Raw genomic sequence first — 22,926 nt, forward strand, 5'->3', positions numbered from 1 at the left:
CCTAATAATCCCCAGTTTACAATTGGCTCATTCATCCCCCTCCTCTCCCCTGTAACTATTCCCCAGGTCGTTGCTGCAAATGAGAACGTGTTCAGTCAACTTACCTGGTAAAATAACGGTAAAATAAAAAATAAAATAAACTGGGAAGGCGCACTTCAGGGAGAGTAGGAGGAGCAGGCACAGGACGTACCAGACTGGGGCCTCGACTTCAGGGAGAGTGCGAGGAGGAGGCACAGGACGTACTGGGCTGTGGAGGCGTACTGGAGACCTGGTGCGTAGAGCTGGCACAGATGGTGCCGGAACGATGACAGACTCTGCACGGTGAGTGCGGGGAGCTAGCACAGGACGTACTGGGCTATGGAGGCGCACTGGATACCTGGTGCGTAGAACCGGCACAAATTGTACCGGAACGATGACACACTTCGAACGGCGAGTGCGGGGAGCTGGCGCAGGACGTACTGGGCTGTGGAGGCGCACTGGAGACCTGGTGCGTAGGGCCGGCACAAATTGTACCGGAACGGTGACACACACTTCAGGGCGAGTACGTGGAGGAAACACAGGACGTACCGGACTGGGGAGACGCACTGGAGGCCAGATGCGTGAAACCGGTGCAGATGACACCGGACTGGTGTCACGCTCCTCAGCACTTCCACGCTGCAGCACTCTCATCGCCACCACCTCTCTCCGGAATCTTTCGTTGAGTTTCTCCTTCGACTCCCTGACGGTCTCTGGCTCGTTCCTCGGCTCCACTGACCACCCCGTGTGTTCCCCCCCAAAGATTTGGGCTGTCTTTTGGGCTTACTCTGAGGCCGCGAACCCCGGCGTCGTCGCTGTCCTCTCTTCTCTCCTTGCGTCTGCTTCCACGGAAGGCTTTCGTCTCCAGCCATAATTTCCTCCCAAGTCCTGGATGTCTTCTCCTCCTTTATCTCCTCCCAAGCCCAGGATACCTTCTCTTCCCGGTCACGCTGCTGGGTCCTGTTGTGGTGGGATCTTCTGTCACGATAGTCGTACGAACTGGAAATATACTCAGACCAACGTGCAGCGTGATTTGGGTTCCACATGTTTAACTTCTCTAGGGTAGGGGGCAGCATTCGGAATTTTGGATGAAATGCATGCCCAAATTAAACTGCCTGCTTCTCGGGCCCAGAAGATATGATATGCATATAACTGGTAGATTTGGATAGAAAACACTCTAAAGTTTCCAAAACTGTTAAAATAGTGTCTGTGAGTATAACAGAACTGATTTGGCAGGCGAAAAGTTTTGGGGGGGGGGGTTTTGTAGTTTTCTATTCAATGCCATTACAGTATCCATTGACTTAGGACTCAAATTGCAGTTTCTATGCCTTCCACTAGATGTCAACAGTCTTTAGAAACTGTTTCAGGCTTGTATTCTGAAAAATTAGGAAGTAAGAGCAGTCTGAATGAGTGGACCCTAAAGTGTCACAGAGCTTTTTCATTCGCGAGACCGAGAGAGTGTGTTCTTGTTTACCTTTTATATTAACGACGTTATTGTCCGGTTGAAATATTATAGATTATTTAGGCTAGAAACAACCTGAGGATTGAATATAAACATAGTTTGACATGTTTCTATGAACTTTACGGATAGAATTTGGATTTTTTTTGTCTTCCTGTTTTGATTGCGTTTGAGCCTGTGGATTACTGAAGAAAACGCGCAAACAAAATGGAGGTTTTTGGATATAAAGAGACTTTATCGAACAAAAGGAACATTTATTGAGTAAATGAATGTCTGCTGAGTGCAACCATATGAAGATCATCAAAGGTAAGGGATTCATTTTATCTCCATTTCTAACTTGTGTAACTTTTCTACTTGGCTGGTTACTGTTTGTAATGATTTGTCTGCTGGGCTATGTTCTCAAATAATATTAAGGTATGCTTTCGCCGTAAAGCATTTTTTGAATCTGACACCGTGGTTGGATTCACAAGAAGTTAATCTTTTAACCTATGTAAAATATGTTTTGTTTTCTGAATTTTTATAATGAGTATTTCTGTATTTGAATTTGGCACCCAGCAGTTTCACTGGCTGTTGAAGAGGTGGGACGCTAACATCTCACGTACCCAAGAGAGGTTAATAAAGGAAACTCACAAAAACAATAAACGAAACGTGAAGCCATGGAGTGCTCACAGGCAACTACACACAAACAAGATCCCACAAAAACCAGTGGGGAAATGGCTGCCTAAATATGATCCCCAATCAGAGACAACGATAAACAGCTGCCTCTGATTGGGAACCATTCCAGGCCAACATAGAAATAAATGCACTAGATCACCCACCCTAGTCACACCCGACCCAACCAAAATAGAGAGTAAAAAGGCTCTCCATGGTCAGGGCGTGACAGTACCATCTAAACCCGCTGTGAAATATATTTTCCATAACTACAAATATTGGTGTACAAAATCTGGTGTACAAAACCTAAAGTAAAAGACGCAAAAATGAAACTTAAGAACGGGAAACCTAGAAATAGCGCACATAGAAAATATCTACCACTTCTTTGTCTTGCTTTCAACGAGAATGACAGATCTATAAAACACATTTCTATGTGAAATTGGTTGGGTCGCCCAAAAGTTACATATTGCAGCTTTAAGTGTCCATGCTTATCACACCTCCCCTGTGTGAGACCGTGAGCAATTACGCGGTGCTAGCTCGGCTAGATTAAACGTGTTAGGGCTTCCCCCTTCAGTGACCCTGGATATTGAGGACCCAGCCCCAGAGAAACAGGCACGCAAGCTGGCATGCAGAGGCAGGAGGACTAGCTACTGAACCCTCATGAGTGGTTGACCTGGAAAAGATCATCCACCAGCCATTGTGTGTGGACATGATTTAATATGATGCCATGAAAATGCAGTCAATGAGACAGTAAAACCCTCCATAGCTCCCGTTCAATGGGTCCAGTACACTACAGTAGGTACGGTGGTGCCAGCATGCAACCCAATACACATTGAGTGTATAAGAAGGGTACTGTACTTTAAAGGGATAGCATTTTTACATATTTAGATATTTGTTTCCAGTCTATGGACAAGGAGTGACTGCAACATTAATCCCACAATGCTCATGTTGCTAATTGTTTGCAGTGTGGATTGCAGTCATTCGTTGTCCATAGACCACTTTCAAGGTAAGGGAACAAATTTTAAAATGAGCAAAACCGCTGATCTATCCCTGTGGTTTGAACGGCTGCACTCGATTAAACAATATGAGGTATTTTGGAGAGTATTAGTGGCGTGTATTCATGGATGCCCAGGGAAGCCAGGCTTTCCCACAAAATTGACCAAGATAAAAGAAAAAACATAAAATAATTTATTGTTCGTCTCTCTGTGTTTCAAAATTGTCCTTCAATTCGCAAGATGCTGAATGTATCCCACTGGAGAAAGCATCCGAGTGAGCGAAACAGCGCCCCTTTGTCTCTCTATGTGTATCTATTTGATGCTGTCGGGTCAAAAAGAATATGATATTGTTGCCGCCCGTATCATTGAATGCAAGGGAAGCCAGCGAGCATTTGGCCTCTCTTGATAAGAAAATTATACAATAATAGTCAATCAGCATTCAGCTAAACTGAGTGAGCTCAACTGTGAATGGTCCTGGCACCCCCCCAAAAAGTGTCAAGGGTAGCCAGCTTGGATTTGGCTTCACACCAATAACATCACATCAAAAGCCAAATATTACTGACAAAAAAATTACTTGAATTGTAGCATCTCATTGTGTTGTTGTCTTCCGGGTAGCTAGCTAGCTAGCTTTAGCCATGTATGGAGATAGGGATTTGGACTTGTGGTTTTACTTAATTCTCTGTACTAGTCAATGATTATAACGGCGATTCTGATCCAACCATAAATTCATACATTGTACCTCTGGCCTGAAAGAATGGAAGTTCAATATGTAGCTAGATGTAGTAGGCTAATGTTAACTAGCTGGCGCATCGTTGCCCATGATTGGAAGTTAGGCTAGCGAGCAAGCATTTTGGGCAGGTAGCCTAGGACAATAAAAACTAAAACCGTATGTACTGTGTGACATAGTCATAGATTGTTTTGGCAACATGAAAGAGAGGAGGATGGCATTCCGTTTCTCTACAAATAGAGTGAGTCAACATGTTTTTTCTACTTACGCACACACACACACACAGAAATCCATACCATGGACAGTCACATGATATTCAGCTTACGTTAATTGGACTAAATTGTTATGGAATCTTTTAGTTGTCCCTATATTAGACTAAGCATAGGTGATTTGATGATGTTGAAATGTTGAAGTTGAAATGGTGCTGGAATAGTGGCGGCAGCTCCTTATTTCTTTGCGACTTATGGTAACACTTGTGTTCTACATCAATAGTTGTTTAGTACTGCGAAAATGTCGGAAACATTAACTTGATTGACCGAGCTGTAGGTCCAGCCTGGTCTCATAGACTAGACGTAACATAGTAAATGTAAATCCGAGATACCCAAATTAGTATGATATGTTACATTTGGTATTGTTACATAAGACAGATGGTTACTTAAGGTAAAAACAAATGTAGGGTGGTTGGTCGGGGTGGATGGGTGGGGATATATTGCGAACATCTAGCAAACCAAATGTTGTGAGTTCTGTTGTGAGTTCAAATCTCATCATGGACAACTTTAGCATTTTAGCTAATTAGCAACTTTTCAATTACTTACTACTTTTAAGCTACTTTGCAACTACTTAGCATGATAGCTAACCCTTCCCTTAACCCTAACCTTAAACAGTTAACCTAACTCCTAAACTTAACCCTAACCCCTAGCATAGCTAACGTTAGCCAGCTAGCTAACGCTAGGCACCAAGCTAGAAATTGTAACATATCATATGTTTTGCAAATTTGTAACATATACAGTCGTGGCCAAAAGTTTTGAGAATGACACAAATATTTATTTTCACAAAGTTTGCTGCTTCAGTGTCTTTAGATATTTTTGTCAGATGTATGGAATATGGAATACTGAAGTATAATTACAAAAATTTCATATGTGTCAAAGGCTTTTATTGACAATCACATGAAGTTGAGGCAAAGAGTCAATATTTGCAGTGTTGACCCTTCTTTTTCAAGACCTCTGCAATCCGCCCTGGCACGCTGTCAATTAACTTCTGGGCCACATCCTGATTGATGGCAGCCCATTCTTGCTTGGAGTTTGTCAGAATTTGAGGGTTTTTGTTTGTCCACCCGCCTCTTGAGGATTGACCACAAGTTCTCAATAGGATTAAGATCTGGGGAATTTCCTGGCCATGGACCCAAAATATCAATGTTTTGTTCCTTGACCCAATTAGTTATCACTTTTGCCTTAAGGCAAGGTGCTCCATCATGCTGGAAAAGGCATTGTTCATCACCAAACTGTTCCTGGATGGTTGGGAGAAGTTGCTCTCGGAGGATGTGTTGGTACCATTCTTTATTCATGGCTGTGTTCTTAGGCAAAATTGTGAGTGAGCCCACTCCCTTGGCTGAGAAGCAACCCCACACATGAATGGTCTCAGGGTGTTTTACTGTTGGCATGACACAGGACTGATGGTAGCGCTCACCTTGTCTTCTCCGGACAAGTTTTTTTCCGGATGCCCCAAACAATCAGAAAGGGGATTCATCAGAGAAAATGACTTTACCCAAGTCCTCAGCAGCCCAATCCCTGTACCCTTTGCAGAATATCAGTCTGTCCCTGATGTTTTTCCTGGAGAGAAGTGGCTTCTTTGCTGCCCTTCTTGACACCAGGCCATCCTACAAAAGTCTTCGCCTCACTGTGCGTGCAGATGCACTCACACCTGCCTGCTGCCATTCCTGAGCAAGCTCTGTACTGGTGGTGCACCGATCCCGCAGCTGAATCAACTTTAGGAGACGGTCCTGGCGCTTACTGGACTTTCTTGGGCGCCCTGAAGCCTTCTTCACAACAATTGAACCTCTCTCCTTGAAGTTCTTGATGATCCGATAAATGGTTGATTTAGGTGGAATCTTACTGGCAGCAATATCCTTGCCTGTGAAGCCCTTTTTGTGCAGAGCAATGATGATGGCACGTGTTTCCTTGCAGGTAACCATGATTGACAGAGGAAGAACAATGATTCCAAGCATCACCCTCCTTTTGAAGCTTCCAGTCTGTTATTCGATCTCAATCAGCATGACAGAGTGATCTCCAGCCTTGTCCTCGTCAACACTCGCACCTGTGTTAAGGAGAGAATCACTGACATGATGTCAGCTGGTCCTTTTGTGGCAGGGCTGAAATGCAGTGGGAATGTTTTGGGGGGATTCAGTACATTTGCATGGCAAAGAGGGACTTTGCAATTAATTGCAATTCATCTGATCACTCTTCATAACATTCTGGAGTATATGCAAATTGCCATCATACAAACTGAGGCACCAGCCTTTGTGAAAATGTATATTTGTCTCATTCTCAAAACTTTGGCCACGACTGTAGTTTTCTTTGCAAATTTGTAACATATATTATGAATTATCATTCGTAACATATCATGTGAAATGGGTGATGGACATCCACAAATTAATACATACCATATGAAATGAAACAAAGCATACTAAATGTATTACCACAGATTTACGTACAGAATAATACAAAACGCTCTGAGACCAGGTTGCAGCCAGCTTCATGTAACTGTATGCTTTGTGGACACCACCAGACAGATGTTGCTGCGGTTTTGAAATGAAACAAAGGTGTGGTTGAATTTATTCTGCCACTGTGTCTTTTTATTGTCTCTGCCTTAGGCCTGTATATCAAGGTGGCAACTTGCAAGGCTTATGAACTAACAGGTTCTAGAGCAAACAACACAATTATCACAACACATAGGGTGTAATATGGCTTTTTTTCTGTCTTGGCTTACCCACTGATTTTACACACGCACAACTACTGGAGATTATACACTTCTACAGGCCTAGAATGTTTTAATAAATGGCTTACAAAAGCAAGGGAAGTGAGCGTTCGCAGTTAATTGCAGCGGTTTGGTAAGAAAACACTGTCTAAAAGACAGGGTAAATAATTCCAGAGCTTTTAGCAAACCACATTGTCATATGTGAGTCTTAAAGATCAGCAGCTCAAACAGTTAAAGGGTGATCGTTCCTACTGGTTCAGAAATGGGGATTAGTTGAATACAAAACAGATAGTCTTTAAAGGGTGAGATTATGCTGTAAATACCACAACCATCAATGCAGCCAATGGGGAGAATTCTGAAGGAGGAACAGACGTTCCATTGTGCTGAATGTTTACAGAAAAGACCCCCAATGTGCATTGAATTGACTCCATTAATACTCGTTGGAAGAGTATTTATTATAGCAGGAGAGCAATTCAATGAACTGCTTTGCTACTGTCAAATAAGTGGGCGCGGTAGAGATAGTAAAACCTTTAGTGAAATGAAGTTACTATAAATGCTGCCAATATAGCCGTTCAATTTTCACATTTCACGAGACCCATCAACAATTGTAAATGTTATCTTATCAGGAATTCACACTATTACGTACGTTACTTTCGATAGGTCTACTCTAAATAGATTAGATAGATAGATACAAAACAGAGAGCTAATAAAAAAAAGGCAATGATAAATGTAGTTATGGTACAAAACATGCGCCTAAAATAAATGCCCATCCTTTGTCAAGCAGGTGATAACAGGCGCGCGCACTTCTGAAGTCTTAATTGGCATTTATAGTTTACATGAAATACAAGGTGAAACACTTACATTCGCGATATTGTCCGTAGTAGAACTGATTCGTTGAGTAAACGGTGTAATCCTCACTCCTCTGAGTACGGCGCTATGTCGAATTCTGCTTTGCTCACCTTATGTGGATGGCGCCACTGGGACAGTGCACTCAAGGTACGCGTCTGCAATCGCCACACTGTAGTCTCTATCTGGCAGAATGCTTCATATTTGCAATCAGATGCTTATCATCGGACATTACATTTCTTTAACTTCTGTGAAAAACCCCAAAAAGTTATTGATAGCGAGAATGGAGAGTGAAGAGAGAGAGAGCGCGAGAAAGAGTGCGTGCGTATATGAGAGAGCGTGCGTTCGTGTGTGTGTGTGAGAGAGAGAGAGAGAGAGAGAGAGAGAGAGAGAGAGAGAGAGAGAGAGAGAGAGAGAGAGAGAGGCGAGAGAGAGAGAGAGAGAGAGAGAGAGAGAGAGAGAGAGAAGAGAAGAGAGAGGGAGAAGAGAGAGAGAGAGAGAGAGAGAGAGAGAGAGAGAGAGATTGATGCCATGAAACCTGTTAAAATCATGGCCCCTCTGTCTGTACATCACACTTAAAGGCCCCCATCCTAGCAGTGGAGGTGAGAAATTACACTCGTGTGATTTTTTTAGAGAGCTGGAAATACCGTTTAGCTTTTATTTCTAACACTATAAAGTGTTTGGGTTGATTTTAAAACTCGATATGGCAAAACATATTGCCATTGATTGTTTCAGTTCTTAAGTTCCCTGAACAAAATCCTCAAATAAACAGAGAAAAAAACAACTAAACAAGGATGTTACCATCACAGCCAAGATAGGGTTTCAGGGTGGATCCCAGGGCATTGTTTTAAATGAAAACAGTACTTCACATTCTTGACATATTCATAATATTGGAATATTTACAGGTTCACTTCAACAGGGGGATACTTAAAATAAGCTGTTATCCCAACACTTATGTAATGAGGTGGCGGGGGTAGAGAGAGAGAGATAGTGATTAAATTGCTGCCATGAACAAGACATAAATTCTTGTAAAGTAATGGTCAACATCAAAAGAGGGATCCAATGTGAAATGAAACATGTTGAAATCACGGCCCCTCTTTCCGTGCATCACACTAAAAGGCTTCTATCCTAGCAACAACAGTCATTACAGTCCATTAAAAGAGCCATCTTCCTCATTTTACGGTGCATAGCTCCATTTCATGTGTTACACCAGACGAACTCAAGAGATAAAGAGAGGGAGAGAGAGAGAGAGAGAGAGAGAGAGCGGGAGGTGTGTACCCCACGCTGTGTACCCCACGCTGCTCTGCCGACCCACTACTGTGGCAAATGGAATGTGTCAAATGCACAGCACAAACAGCTCTGATAAAACTAAACCTCCAAAGAGACACAGAGATAGATAGCCAGGGCCCAGAGAATTAGAATCTACAAGACAGATAAAGGCAAGGGGTTTGTCAAATGCAGTTCTGGTGTCATAGTAACCAACCTACAATAGCTTATGAAGCAATGCATTGTAGCCTATACAGATTTCCACGTCAGATCATATGCTTGTTTGCTAGATGCAAGTTTTTCCACCATAATTTAAAAAAATTATTTTCCATATTCTATATGAGCTCCTCCCATCAACATTCCACTTCAAAAGCACACCTGTGCATTTATGGATCCCTGTAGTGTCAATTCATTTTTGTTTTGGACATACATTCCTAGCTGTGTCTTTTTGTTTCGGCCTGGGGTTTGACTCAGGCCAAAACCAGGCTATTTTTGGGCATGTTATTAAGAGTACAGTTTTCCAGTAATACACTCAAATTGTAAACAAAATGTTGGACAGCACACTGCTGCATCACCAAGCTTTGATTCCGATCAGCCAGATGCCTTCAAGCATCTGTAATCATAAACAAAAAACACATGTTGAAATGATGCTGTAGTCTCTTGTACAGAGATATAACAGCCTATACTGACCATGACTTCATAGCATAGGCTGACTGTCATGATTGATGAATAAAAAGTTAGCGTCATTAAAAAAGTTGCGCCAAGGCAGCGGCTACTCTTCCTGGGGTCCAGCAAAATTAAAGCAGTTTATAATTTTTTTTAAACATTACAGTACTTCACAACAGATTTCACAACACAAGTGTGTTCCCTCCGGCCACTATTCTACTACCACATATCCACAACACAAAATCCATGAGTACGTGTGTGTATAGTGTGTATGTTATCGTGTGTGTGTATGCATGTGTCTGTGCCTGTGTTTGTGTCTCTTCATGTCTTAGGGGTATGATCTTTGACCCTTGTAACCTTCTCACTCATCATTATTCATGATTCATTCAGGATTATTCCTAATCATAATAGCATCCACATTTATGTAGAAGTGTTTAGTAACAATTTCTATTCTTATTTACAATAAAAATGACTCCTAAATAACACACTATATTATTTAGCATTTATTTCTGTTGAGCACAAAATAATTAGAAATACAACCAAAATTAACTGCAAATGCATCCAACAAGTTTGAGTCACAATCTTGATGTAGTCATTGCGTGGGGATATGGGATGTGGGACGAAATACTAAACTTTTGACTACTTTATTTTATAAGAATCTTTAGGGGTGTCAATAATTTTGACCACTACCTTTTTGAGAGAAAAAAATATTACTTGTTAAAACCTCTTAAGGATCTGCCCCTTTTTTTTCAATTGTCACCTAAAATGACATACCCAAATCTAACTGTCTATAGCTCAGGACCTGAAGCAAGGATATGCATATTCTTGATACCATTTGAAAGGAAACACTTTGAAGTTTGTGTAAATGTGAAATCAATGTAGTAGAATATAACACATTAGATCTGGTAAAAGATAAAATAAAAAAACATGTTTAAAAAAAAAAAAATTGTACCATCATCTTTGAAATGCAAAAGAAAGGCCATAATGAATTATTCAGGCGCAATTTAGACTTTGACCACTAGATGGCAGCAGTGTATGTGCAACGTTTTAGACTAATCCAATGATCTATTGCACATCTATTCAAAATGTTGTATCAAGACTGCCCAAATATGCCTAAATGGTTTATTCATACATTTTCAAGTTCATGATTGTGCACTCTCCTCAAACAATAGCATGGTATTCTTTCACTGTAATAGCTACTGTAAATTGGACAGTGCAGTTAGATTAACAACAATTTAGAGGTTAGAGGTTAAAGGTTAAACAAAATCTCTTTCTCTGCGCAATTGTATTAGTATACAATTATATAATCCCAAATATTTTTGAGTGTATAGCTCAGTATATGAATGATTTCTTTTAAACAGTCATTTTTGCCTATCTTTATCAAGGCTGTCAGTAATTTCAGACCCCACTGTAGACTTTCCATATCAGTGGTCACTAGGGTGTGTTGTAGAACCTACATCCCTGCATCTGTCCACATGACCTGTGAGTTTACGCTGTGATTGTGTGAGATCCAATTAGTCTTTCATCCAGTCTGATGGGATGTCAGGGCTATAAGTGAGTGTGCATCTACAATTCACAAGCAAGCCACAAATGGAAAAGGAATCACAGTGTATCTCTTCTGCATATCCAGCTGGAGATTGATTCATGCTGGCCAACATAAATACTCCACACAAGACCAGAGAGAAAGACATGCCGTATCAGCCTTCCCAGTCTTGTGTATTGGAAAGTGATCAATTAAATGGTCCTTGTTGAGAGGAGAAAGGATGGCTTCTCTCCATGTGGTGGGCTAAGGGAACAGTGTGATCAGAAGTATGGTAAACAGGCTCAGCACAGGCTAGACGTGTGTCAAAGAATCAAATAGATATCTAGCGTCATTTTATGTTCTGTGGGAGACCGGAGTCAAACTCTTCCACCCGCTGCGGTTTTACTTGGAATCTGTTTTGGCCCATCTGCTTATTTTCTGTCCTGAATCACCATCTCTAAGGGGTAAACATCAAACAGTTATTCCCACTAAAAATTTTTACTTTGTTTTAAGAGGACTCATTTCATTCTAATTCTATTTATACAGGGATATGAATAATTTATATAGAGATATAAATCAGAAATATTCTGGTCTTGAATGTTTCAAGAGACAACCCGGTCAATGATTCCTCCAAATTGGCTATTGACTTGAATTACTACTGGACATCCTACAGGCACCACACCTTATAGATATTGGACTGGAGACATAATCCCCTTGTGGCCATTCTTAGGTCTACAAATGTTAATCCATCAATTCTTCATCAACAGGCACCTTGCAGTGTAATTTTAAATACACGTTTTCAAAAGAATTTAAAAGAAACAAGGACAAGCCAATTGCAGTGAATTGAGACAAAAAGGCATAGCATTACATTTGCATTCTTATATTTGTCATCCTCAGTTAGTTTTTAGATTTGGATTCATGCCTAAACCTGGAATATTTTATGTTTATCACAGACTGTTTAGTATTAGAGCTTAATATGGATAAATATTTGTTGGTAATGAATCTTTCTGAGCCCATGGTCCAGACAGTAGAGAAAAGCAACTCAGATTTATTTACACTGCAAAAAGTTAAATGTAAGCAATCTTATATAGAGTAATACATCACTTGTTTTTTTTGGTGTGTTTGTTTTTTCTTTTCTTGCCAAGCTAAATGATCTGAACGTCATTGGTAGATCATTTTGCTTCTTTTAACCTTAAAAAAGGCTTAATACAAGTCATTTAAATCTTATTTCAATTTATTTTACCTTCATTGTCTTGATGTACTCGATTCTGACAGCTGATAAGCAGCAAGCACTTCAAAACATTTAGACCTACTTCATGGTAACCAAATTACTCATAATTGCTCAATCATCCTTTATACCACAAAGAATTACATTTTTGTCATCAATCTTAGAGGGAATTTCAAGGGGAAGAGGTGGGGTAAAAGATCTAGACCTCCTAGTACTAGAGTGGTTCTATTTTGAGCCTGGGCTTTAATCTTTGAGTGAAAACACAAAAAAGCCACTCAAGTGGCTGCTTGGCACAGCTGCTGGGAGTCTCATCTGCCTAATTCCACTCTAGAAATGTTAGTAATTTTGTATAACTTTTGATATCTCCCAAGAAGTCGATATTATTACCCCACCCCCCAACCTCAGTGAGTGTGAGCACCAGGGAGGGAGCAGTTTGAGGCGGCCTGGAAAGACGCAGATTAGTGTTCCCACACGCCAGGGCGTCAACACAGCAGCATCAACCCAGCTGTTGCCCAGCAACCAATTACCCAAGATATGCACTTCCTCTTTGAAGATTAAAATCCACTAACCTCCATGCTTGAGGTTGGGTTTGTAGAGATCCGTTTTACATAATACAGTACGGCAGCGTTTGCTATATGTAGACAGTCAACCCACTTGCACCACCATTTTCGTGTTTGTTTTCAGTAACACACGGGAATGTTTGTTAAATGATGAGTGAGGTATTCTGAATAGCTGACAGATTACTTTTAAGCGGGACAGCAATTACTTTGATGCGTAAGTAGGAGTGCAGAGGTTTTTGGTGCAAAACACACCAAAGTACCTGAAAGTGTATTTACCAACTATGACTAAGTTTTTTTGAAGTACTGAGTAAAATAGGATTGCAAATGGACAATGATCAAGGACATTGTCTGTTTACCTAGGATTTACAGGAAAAAACACGACTTCATCCACATGATTGAACCACAGAGGGCAAAACAAAAATAGGATGTTAATGCTGTTTGAGGTTTACTATGACCTTCTTCCTTGCTAATCAGACACGTGTTGACAGGTCATCTCCACAGCAGCCTCATGACCAATAACAGGTGACCTTGAGCCTTCAAACAAATAGGTTAAAAGGGATGCTATGGTCGTCAGCATGTCGACAGTCTACAGAGAACAGGAAGTAGGAAGTGATACGAGTATACTGTAGTAGATGATCAACTACATACCGGTAGCTCCAAAGCAAGTCAGAAGACCCAAAATGTTTGCAATTCTACATTACATTCAACATGATTATTTAGCGCTACCTTTTAAAGTCGCAGTACACCATTTGAGTCACTGCCTCTGATAGATAGCTCTTTAAATACAGTATCAGAGAATATTCAAACATGATCGGGTTAGAAACTTTATTAAACAAATGAAGGCAATGCACAGCTTAAACTCAGTCCTAAATATGTTTCAAGTGCTACTGTAGGTGCCACACCACATTACAGTTAATATTAGAATAGCACAGCCACTCAGATATACTTCTATAGACCTTAGCAACATAAATAGCAGCTACAACTGTGTTTAAATAGCCTTAAAATAGTCTCACATGCTTATTCTCTGAAGTCAGTGCCCCACCTAGTGGCACCTCAGGACAGTACCATCAGACAAACAGGAGTGCAGAGAGGAGAGGGTTAAAGTGGGTGTTTTTATAGGCACAGAAGTGCTGCCCTCTGGAGGGCAGGAGGCGACGGTGGAGACTGATGCAGCAGAGTTGTCTAGGCGACCACCCACTGGAGGATGCTGGTGTCCTTCCCGCCAGTGGAGATCAGGTGACTGTCGTCGTGGAGAAAGGCAACATTGGTCACATGGCTGCTGTGGCCACTGTAGGTATGGCTCGGGGCCTGCATGGCGTGACAAGGGAGACAAACAAAGAGAAGGTTCATAATTCATCCACTGAGGGGCAAATCCTAACTTCCACTTCCGTCAAATGTCCCCTGAATGATTAACTTACATATGTTTAGATGCAAACAAGTTAATTTAAGTGAAAACACTAATATAAAAGCATATAAGATGTAAATGACGACAAGCGTACCCTTGGCTGGGAGCAGGGGTTGGAGAACAAGTGCACTTTGCCAAAGTCGTCAGCAGAGGCCAGCAGGGAGGAGTCATGTGACTTGCACACGGCGTTGATGTCTGTGCCGTCAGCACCGTCGGGCCAAACACCTAGATTGAACCAGCGATGTAGTGGTAAAGAAACAATAGCTGGATAAACTGTGATCGCCAGTCGTGGTGAAAAAAAAAGTCACGTGTTTATACTTTCAAAGCATTCTTCCGCAAAAGTGGGTAGACGGTAAACGCAAGTAAACACTCTACTACTCCACTAGATAGAACCAAACCAAAGGCAGGAAACAATATAGACTCCCACTTGATACAACTGCAAAGACTAACAGCTCCATTTTAAAATGATTGACTGCTGTCACAATCACCAATTTCTAGAGTGACCTGAACCGACTGTTTAAAGAACTCAGTTACAGATGACGCATAGAAGTTTCATTTCTTGTCTTTATAAAGCTACAGTCTGGTTTTGCCATCATTACCCCATATCACAAGTGAAACAGGAAGTGGTGACTCACCAAAGACGCTGAAGCCTAGTACACAAGTGGAGGTTGCCCACTCCACATTACGAACTAGGTCCATGCTCGTCACATGTTTGCCGCTGGAAGCTTCCCCTTTACCACAAACAGAAGATAAGCTTGAATGTACCACAACACTATAGTTATAGACAGAGTTATCCGTTTGGACAAAAGAGACTCACAGAATAGGATCTCGTAGTCTCCTGAGTTGGTTACAATGTATTGGCTGTCGACGGACCAATCCAGGTGGGTGACAAAACTGGAGTGACCCTATGAGGAAAATAAATAAACAAAATCACAAAAATGTTAGTGTAATAGTTTTTAAAACAGGGATTTAATTTCCCATCAATGGGATTGTCTTTATTACTTACAGTACATTTCCCCACGCGGCTGTACTTCTTGCCATTCTCCGTCACGGCATAGATGTAAACAAAGTTGTCATGGGAACCTACGGCTAGGAAGTTGCCGTCTGAGAGCAGGAGAGTTAGGTTAGTTGTGATTGTGGATGTAGGAGGAGGTGGATAAGAACACTGTATAATCCTGTACCGTTCAGTTCAGACAGATGGCCAGCCATTTGAGATTTCACTTATTGGAGCCATAAACAACGTGTATATTTAAGGTGGGATTTATAATATTGGAAATGACTCTTGCACGGTACCTGGGGAGTACTTGACATTAGAGATGATCTCGTTGCCATCAGTGTGCATGTACACCAGGTCTTGTGTGTCAGTGTCCAGCACCAACCACCTACAGACAGGATGAGGAAAGTATAGGAGAGGTTATTTGATGGTGTCATTGCACTGATACTATGTAATCAAATTCCATACCAAATCCTTCATCCTGTCCAATTAAATTGTGCTGTTAGCATTTCATTGTCCAATAAGAGATGATTGTCAAGCCAATGCGTGAGGATCTGAAGTACCTTCCTGTCATGGTCCCCACTGCCAGCACAGCTCCACTGGGATGGAACCCTGCAGAGCGCCCTGGGTCCTGGAAGATGGAGGGAGACATGGAGGATCAACAGGGCTACATGGTGCCCATCACATACAAGTCAGGACAACTACTATGGACTGATGTAAATTCACTAAGCTAGATGTTGCAGGTGCCTTTGTCATTACAGCAAGGTAACCAAGTGCGGATCTGGACCAAGTACAACTCTCCTCTTGAAGCTGGTGTATATTCAAAAGGAGAGTAGCTACAGAGAAGAGTTGGAAGATTGAGCACCTCGGTGGTCTTGCTCCAGAGAGGCTGATGGGAGTTGGTGTCCCATAGGTGGACCTGCTTGTCCTGGCCACAAGTCACAAACTGCTCCATGGAAGGATGGATGTCCAGACCCCACAGCTCATCTGTGTGACCCTGAGAGATTAAGAGAGAAGGCGAGATGATAAAGGGTATTGCATGTACAGAAAAAGCAAAATGAGACAGATGAGGAAGAACGGTAAAAGAGGAAGGGAGAGAAGAGAAATATGGGGGTTACAGGTAAAAACATACTTCCTACTGATATGTTACATTGGCAATTGCCAGGTTGTGTACCTGTACTATAGGGTTGAGTGTTTCAGGGAATGAGCCTATAAGGATGGTGTTCTTGGTGGTCCCCACTAACAGCTCCCCCTGCTTCCCCTCAGTCACGGCTCTCACTGGCCCAAACGCCTCAGGCACCTGAGAAAGAGGACACACGACAGCAACAAGCATAAAACTATACATCTCATCTGTCATTCTCAAGTAGAATTACAGCTGCCCAAAGGACACCTATACAGTTAAACACTTGGTCTTTGTAACTTTTATGTGCTAAGGGGAAAAGTCAAGGGAAGCCATGAGCTCAGCAGTCTCGATTTTGGGTCATAAAGAGTACAGTGTGTCCTTATCTGCATAAGGTTTACTCATCCTTCGGAGTCATCCACACCCTCTTCTCTCACCTCCATCTCACTCTGCTTGTTATAGTCGTGGTCCCAAAGCACCATCCTGCGGTCCTTCCCTCCACCGGACACCAGTTTACCATCCTTCAGCACACACAGGGAGAAGATCCCGCCCTCGTGGGCCTTCGCCACCACCTGGCTGATCCGGTTCCCACCTGTCAATCACAAACCGCTGTCAAATAATATGCTTCAAGGCGGGACGTGAGGTGGACTTCTGCGATGTGTACTTTTTTTCTTAATAAATTGCTTTCATATAAGAAATGGATGTGTAAATTGAACGACTGGTTGCAGAGCACTAAGCTACAGTGGCTGAGAAGGCTACAGTCTTCAAACAGACCTTTGGCCCAGACGTAGATGTTTCCACTGGAGTCTCCTGTGATGGCGTCTCCGTTCTCAGCAAAGGCCACACACAGCACGTACTTGGGCTTCTCGTTTTTCTGGAAGAAAAGGTTTAACAGTTCCGTTATAATTAAAACGTTAACAGGAGGCAGAAGTTAAGTTGTCTTTCGCTCATCCACATACATCGAACAGCCCCTGGCGCTTGGTGAGAGTGTTTCCGTCCATGGTCCAGAAGTTCAAGTGGGACTTCCCACAGGTGACGATCAGGTTGTCGTCCATGGGATGGAAGGCTGCGGCCAGCACTGAGTCATTAGAGCACTGGAGGGGATGACAGGAGAATTAGACCCCTGAACTGGCAGACGATGGTGACTGATTGCACCACAGACTACAACACTTAATCATACCGAGGCCTACACTGCTGACGCCTTCACTTTTCTTTATTTATGATCAGTGATCAATCATGACTAGTCTTTATTGCAGTGATATACCATGCAATACCAAATAAAGCAGCTCTCCTCATGCATATTGTAGATAAGTCTGAGGCTTCATCACCTTCACATCCGCCAGCTGTTTCTCCTTCTGCCAGTTCCACACAGACAGGATGTGGTCATTGGCATCGTCGACGGCACAGAGATGAGCACCACCATTCTGTTGAAGAACAGGTATTAGTCAGAGGCTTACGTAATCATGTAAATAAATGGCTCTATTTGTTTCAGACAATTTATAGATATTTAACATATACATGCTGGCTATTGTCATGGAACATGTTTTCAAAGTACTAAATAATGACTTTCTCAAAGTTCGGTCTGTAAGCAGGTTGGGGAGGGCTTACCGACTTGGAGAAGGCCACACAGGTGACTGCCCGGTCAAACACGCCCATCCCAATGACATGCAGGGTATTGAGACTGACCGAATCCCACACACGCACATGAGGAGGCAACAGCTGAGAGAGAGAGTGGGTTTGAGAAAGAAATTGGATACAGTGCAGTCATGCATTATAATGACATATAAATAATATACAATATAAGATGGCCATAAGAGGATATAACAGGTCATTTCTTCAGAAATTGTTGATTTTAAATGTACCTTGCCCTCTAACAGCTGATAATGAAATTAATGAAAGAGAGAGAAAGAGTGGGTCTGAGAGAGAGAAATTGGAACCACTGCAGTCATACATACTACTGTGACCCACATACGATTCCAATAAGAGGTCATTCCTTCAGAATTGAAGAAAATCGTTGATTTTAAAATGTACCTTGCCATCTTTGGAGGTTCCGGCGACTTGTCCAGTGGCTATGGTGACCATGTCTGGATGGATGCCTAAGCTGTCGGGAAGACAGTACAGGCACAGTGATGTAGCGAGTCATAAGGCCAAGTTAACCTTTCCCACTGTCCTCTGGGGAATTCTTGTGTATTTTTCCCCGTCTCTGTATACAACGACTGTGACGGCATTACAGCCCAACTCATTTATTCAGCCCTTTATTAATGACCCATGAAATAAACAAACAGTCAATGATACTTCAAAAAGCAAATAACAGGCCCTACAACAAATACACTGGTATGAAAAGCCCTTGAAGCATTAGTGTTGTGATAAGTAATAGTTTCATGAACACATTTGCACATTTTGAAGATAAATTCTACATTATTATAGCCACACTAAAAACTGTTCACAATACAAATGAATGAGTATTCTGGTCAGGTGTATCAAAGAGTTAGCTATTGCCCAACATGTATGAAAATGATACTGTGCAAGTAGGACATTAACATATACCAGCCCAACCTTTGTTTGCACAGGAGACACTAAGCCTCAAACAGGACCTCATTTAAATAAAGTTTATTCTGAATCAATGTGTCATTCAAGGAAGTTCTTGGCAGTTAGCCTCGGAAAATGCAAAACTACCTTGCCCCGATTTAAATCAAACGATAGCTGATGATTATCAGACAAAACTGTGAATGCCATCTAGTGTGCAATCACATTTAGCTAAATAAATTCCAGATGACACATCTTGCCTTTTGCATAGCTTATTATGTGCTGCACTAAATGCAGTGGGGCGTCACCATCAGGAGCCAAGGCTAAGAAGAAAAAAATGTAATTCCTGAAGAAAAGTTGCTTGCTTGCACCATTCATCTTAAAAGGTTATGGTGGTGGAGCTGCTGAACCAAGCACACCAACTAGCCTTACCATTTGACATCGTCGTTGTGGCCCAGGTAATGTCTCTGCTGCTGTTCCTCCACATTGTAGAGCACCACCACGGAGGCATTGAAGTAGACTATCTCCCCGGTGGGGAGCAGGTAGAGGTTGGAGCGGCAGTCTCTGCCCCTGTACCCATACCTGGACAACCGAGGGTTAAGGACCACAACAGTAATCCTGTCTGAACAATTATACTGTTGAACAGTAGGAGGCTGATGCAATCTCAGAACTTATGGAAGGGAAGTACAATACAAATCAAAGAAGTTACTCCCCAGAGGCCATAAACTCACACACAAGTAATCAACTATAAAAATAGTAATGTGGTACTATATTCAGGTGTGATGACAGTACTGCAGCACTGAAATGTTCTTTCACAAATGCACATTATAAACTGGGTGGTTCAAGCCCGGAACACCGATTGGCTGAAAGCCGTGGTATATCAGACCGTATACCACAGGTATGACAAAACATGTATTTTTACTGTTCTATTACGTTGGTAACCAGTTTATAATAGCAATAATGCACCTCGGGGGTTTGTGGTATGTGGCCAAACTCCGCGTTGCGTGGGGCCTAAGAACAGCCCTTAGTCGTGGTATATTGGTCATATACACCCCCCCCCCCGTGGCCTTATTGCTTAAATATATTTCTGCAGCCATTGTCCATCACAAGCTTTCCCTGCCTCATCTGGGGTGTAATCCTTACTCCAACCCTAGCAAACTGGGGAAAAAAGCAACAAAAACAAGCTTATGTTGGAATAGTTCAGGTAGGTTACACCCTGTTTTGTTTTCCGTTTGGTTCGTAGTGAATACACCCCTGTATGCCTTGCAGCACTACTCTCTGTTTGTCAGCGACAGAAGGATACACCCACTGCAGTTTGAGCTTGTGCTCAGGCAGCGCACCCTTGTGGTCCAGTCTGTAGCTGTCCCTCTTCTGGTCAGGCATGTGCATGGTGACTGGCCGACCCCTCAAGAACATCCTCACATAGCCATCCTCTGATACAAGGAGAGGGGGAGAGAACAGGGAGATAAGAACTTGCAGGAGAGAGAAATTGTTTTTTTTAATGGTGAAACCCTTCCTATCTATACCGTTCCTTGCTAGCATGAACGGTAGATAGTGAAATTTAAGTCTTTTGTACATAAGCACGGCAACAAAGTCTGTGCCCTCAACCATATAACAGGTAGGATTTGTGCGCCGAATCACTGAAGCATGATGGCAAAAGACACAGCTTCAGTGTATGTCATTTCAAACGGCTCTGAAGCTTTGCACAAAAACATGACATTGAGGCACTACAATAACTCAGGGCATCCCATAATACGGTCTCTCTTGGCTGACATAGCGTCATATTAAAAACAAATTGCGGTTCTGGTTGGCATTATAGTGTTGTGGCTGCTGCCATAACACCAGTCAATTGAGCTCATTAACGGAGCAGTGTGCTGTCCTTTCTGGCTCTTAGCATGCAGCTCTGTGGTCCCGAATCATCTACCCAAGCACTCAGAGAGGACAAGGGAAAATGCAGGTAATTGGCTTGTTAAAAATGAACACAACCCCAACAATAACAGACAGGCTATTGGTTGTTGTTTATTGGACATGTTCATTCTGTACTTCAGTGCTCATGGATTCCTGTGTAGTAAACTGGCCAATGCTTGAGGTATAAAAAGGGGGTATAAGGTATAAAAGGGTTCCGCGTATGGTAAAGGAATCACACGCAGGCCTGTTGCCGTGCTAAGACGTACCTGCATTGACGGCGCATTCTTTGCTGAAACGAGAAAAAGAGAAGAGTGATTTTCTGAGATGCCGTTTTTAAACTCATGGTGTTGCTGCAATGGACTAAATTATTCAGTGACCTCATCCTTTATGCCTCTGACTTTTCTATCTACACTAGAACCCATCTACCTGCGCCAGAATGCACGGTGAGCATTATCCAAATAGTCTGCAATATTAAAAGTAGTAGTTCATACTGTAGAACATATAGACAACAAACATTAAATACAGTATTCAAACAATGCGGACGGGAAATTACTGTATTCATGATACAGAAAATACAACTGGTGCCGTGCCATGAAATGGAAAATAAGGCCAGTTACGAGAGAGTGATAGAGAATGAAATAAAGAGCACGAGAGAGTGACAGAGACAGCACAGACAGTCAATATCCTGTCGGGTGGCCTCTTCAGCACTCCCCTACATCAGCTGAAAAGCAATGAGTTTCTGTCAAAGCCACTGAAAGGTTGCCTAGCTAGGACAGTTTGAGATTACCATGGCAACACAGTCACAGGAGTGATGGTAAGTAAGATAAGAGAGAAAAGTCTAGGAGGAACATTAATTGCCAATCTGTGCATTTTAACTAATCCGAGAGTATAGAGCAGTAGGTTATTCAGTTTGGAGGAAGACTGGATACAATTACAATACTACTGCAGATTACTTTCTTTGACAGCTTGTCTCATTAAATCATGCTTCAAACTGAAACCGTATTAGTAGTACATATGGGCAAATACCAGTTTGGTTAATCGCAAGGCATAGCACACACTAAGATCCAATACAGATCGACAGACTGAAAACTTGAGGGAAGAAGTACAAGTAAACTGAGAGGCTTTCATGTTTCTGTCTTTGGCTGAGCATTCATTCACTACAGTGTATTATATCTGGAGCCTGGTTGTTTGTGGGACAACCACAGAGACAGTCGGGGAAGGGCTCTCTTTAAAAAGTAGCCACATAAAGGCCTGTTTGTCTCCCTGCATGCGGCTTTTCAAAAAGAGGAGAGGCCCTGTTGTGTCCAATGAGAGCCGCTGAAAGAGTCAAAACCACTAATTAAAGCCAGGCTTGATGGGAACTGGCAACAGGAAGGCCAGAGAGATAAATAATGGTGTGGCTTGAAAGGCCTCCGACAACGCAGTTTATTTCTTTAAGGTTCCTCAAAACAAGAAACACTGTACCATTTGGTAGAAAGTTAATGTTGAAATCTATGAAGTAAATACTAAAGTACCCATTATAACCTACCATCATTAGGCCTACCTAGTAAATTCCAGGTGCTACCCGAATGCAGAGAACAAAATATGCAAATACATCCATAGTCGACTTCAGGTACAGATTGCTGATTCATCTCCTTTAAAAAGAGCAAGAGATAGAAAAGTGGTCCAACATGACATCATTCACTCTTCCTCAACCAGTATTTGCATACACTCAGACCCCTGAATCAAATTTCCCATTCAAATACATGCAATCTGTTCCTCGTCCTCAGGCTCAGCTATCCCATCAAGCCAGTCTGCAATCAGGGTGCCTCAGTCGAGATGTTTAATGCATGTGGATGAGCAAGAGTGCCAATCAACAGTCCTTCTGCAGAGCAAGAGGAATCCGTAATCCAGATAAACAAGCTACCCATCCACCCACAATCCCAATGAAACATTGCAACAGCAAGGGGGGGAAATCAACCACAGATAGAAAAATGGCCATTCTTTTTGGTTTGTTGACTCACACATCCGTAATGCAAACTCGTAAAGGATCTGCCTAAAACTGGAATGGGACAGAGCTCCCCTT

General features: G+C 42.2%; 2 protein-coding genes across 5 annotated transcripts in view; both read right to left on the reverse strand.

Moving 5' to 3' along the window:
• LOC111949726 (G-protein coupled receptor 4) overlaps positions 1–8,105 on the reverse strand; it is a 49,926-nt gene extending 41,821 nt beyond the window's left edge. Inside the window, exon 1 of one of the 2 annotated variants that reach the window (XM_023967076.2) lies at positions 7,780–8,105. The gene's annotated coding sequence lies outside the window, so the exon portion shown is untranslated. Of the gene's footprint in view, positions 1–7,681 lie in introns of both variants that reach the window. The other variant, XM_070434003.1, reaches the window with a different exon arrangement.
• A 5,614-nt stretch (positions 8,106–13,719) lies between these two features.
• Positions 13,720–22,926, reverse strand: part of LOC111949414 (echinoderm microtubule-associated protein-like 2) — a 31,245-nt gene continuing 22,038 nt past the window's right edge. Inside the window, exons 2-20 of one of the 3 annotated variants that reach the window (XM_023966551.1) lie at positions 21,128–21,150; positions 20,257–20,386; positions 19,386–19,535; positions 18,459–18,528; positions 18,290–18,304; positions 18,036–18,146; positions 17,756–17,851; positions 17,387–17,521; positions 17,202–17,301; positions 16,865–17,019; positions 16,482–16,607; positions 16,173–16,304; positions 15,871–15,938; positions 15,607–15,695; positions 15,320–15,417; positions 15,131–15,218; positions 14,949–15,044; positions 14,408–14,538; positions 13,720–14,216 (exon numbers count right to left, since the gene is read on the reverse strand). In XM_023966551.1, coding sequence (XP_023822319.1) covers positions 14,091–14,216; positions 14,408–14,538; positions 14,949–15,044; positions 15,131–15,218; positions 15,320–15,417; positions 15,607–15,695; positions 15,871–15,938; positions 16,173–16,304; positions 16,482–16,607; positions 16,865–17,019; positions 17,202–17,301; positions 17,387–17,521; positions 17,756–17,851; positions 18,036–18,146; positions 18,290–18,304; positions 18,459–18,528; positions 19,386–19,535; positions 20,257–20,386; positions 21,128–21,150 — 1,939 coding nt within the window. In that variant the 3' untranslated portion in view covers positions 13,720–14,090. The remainder of the gene's footprint in view (positions 14,217–14,407; positions 14,539–14,948; positions 15,045–15,130; positions 15,219–15,319; positions 15,418–15,606; positions 15,696–15,870; positions 15,939–16,172; positions 16,305–16,481; positions 16,608–16,864; positions 17,020–17,201; positions 17,302–17,386; positions 17,522–17,755; positions 17,852–18,035; positions 18,147–18,289; positions 18,305–18,458; positions 18,529–19,385; positions 19,536–20,256; positions 20,387–21,127; positions 21,151–22,926) is intronic. The other 2 variants (XM_070434006.1, XM_023966549.2) reach the window with 2 other exon arrangements.

The sequence above is a fragment of the Salvelinus sp. IW2-2015 genome, linkage group LG22 (assembly GCF_002910315.2).
Source record: "Salvelinus sp. IW2-2015 linkage group LG22, ASM291031v2, whole genome shotgun sequence".
Classification (NCBI taxonomy): Eukaryota; Metazoa; Chordata; class Actinopteri; order Salmoniformes; family Salmonidae; genus Salvelinus; species Salvelinus sp. IW2-2015.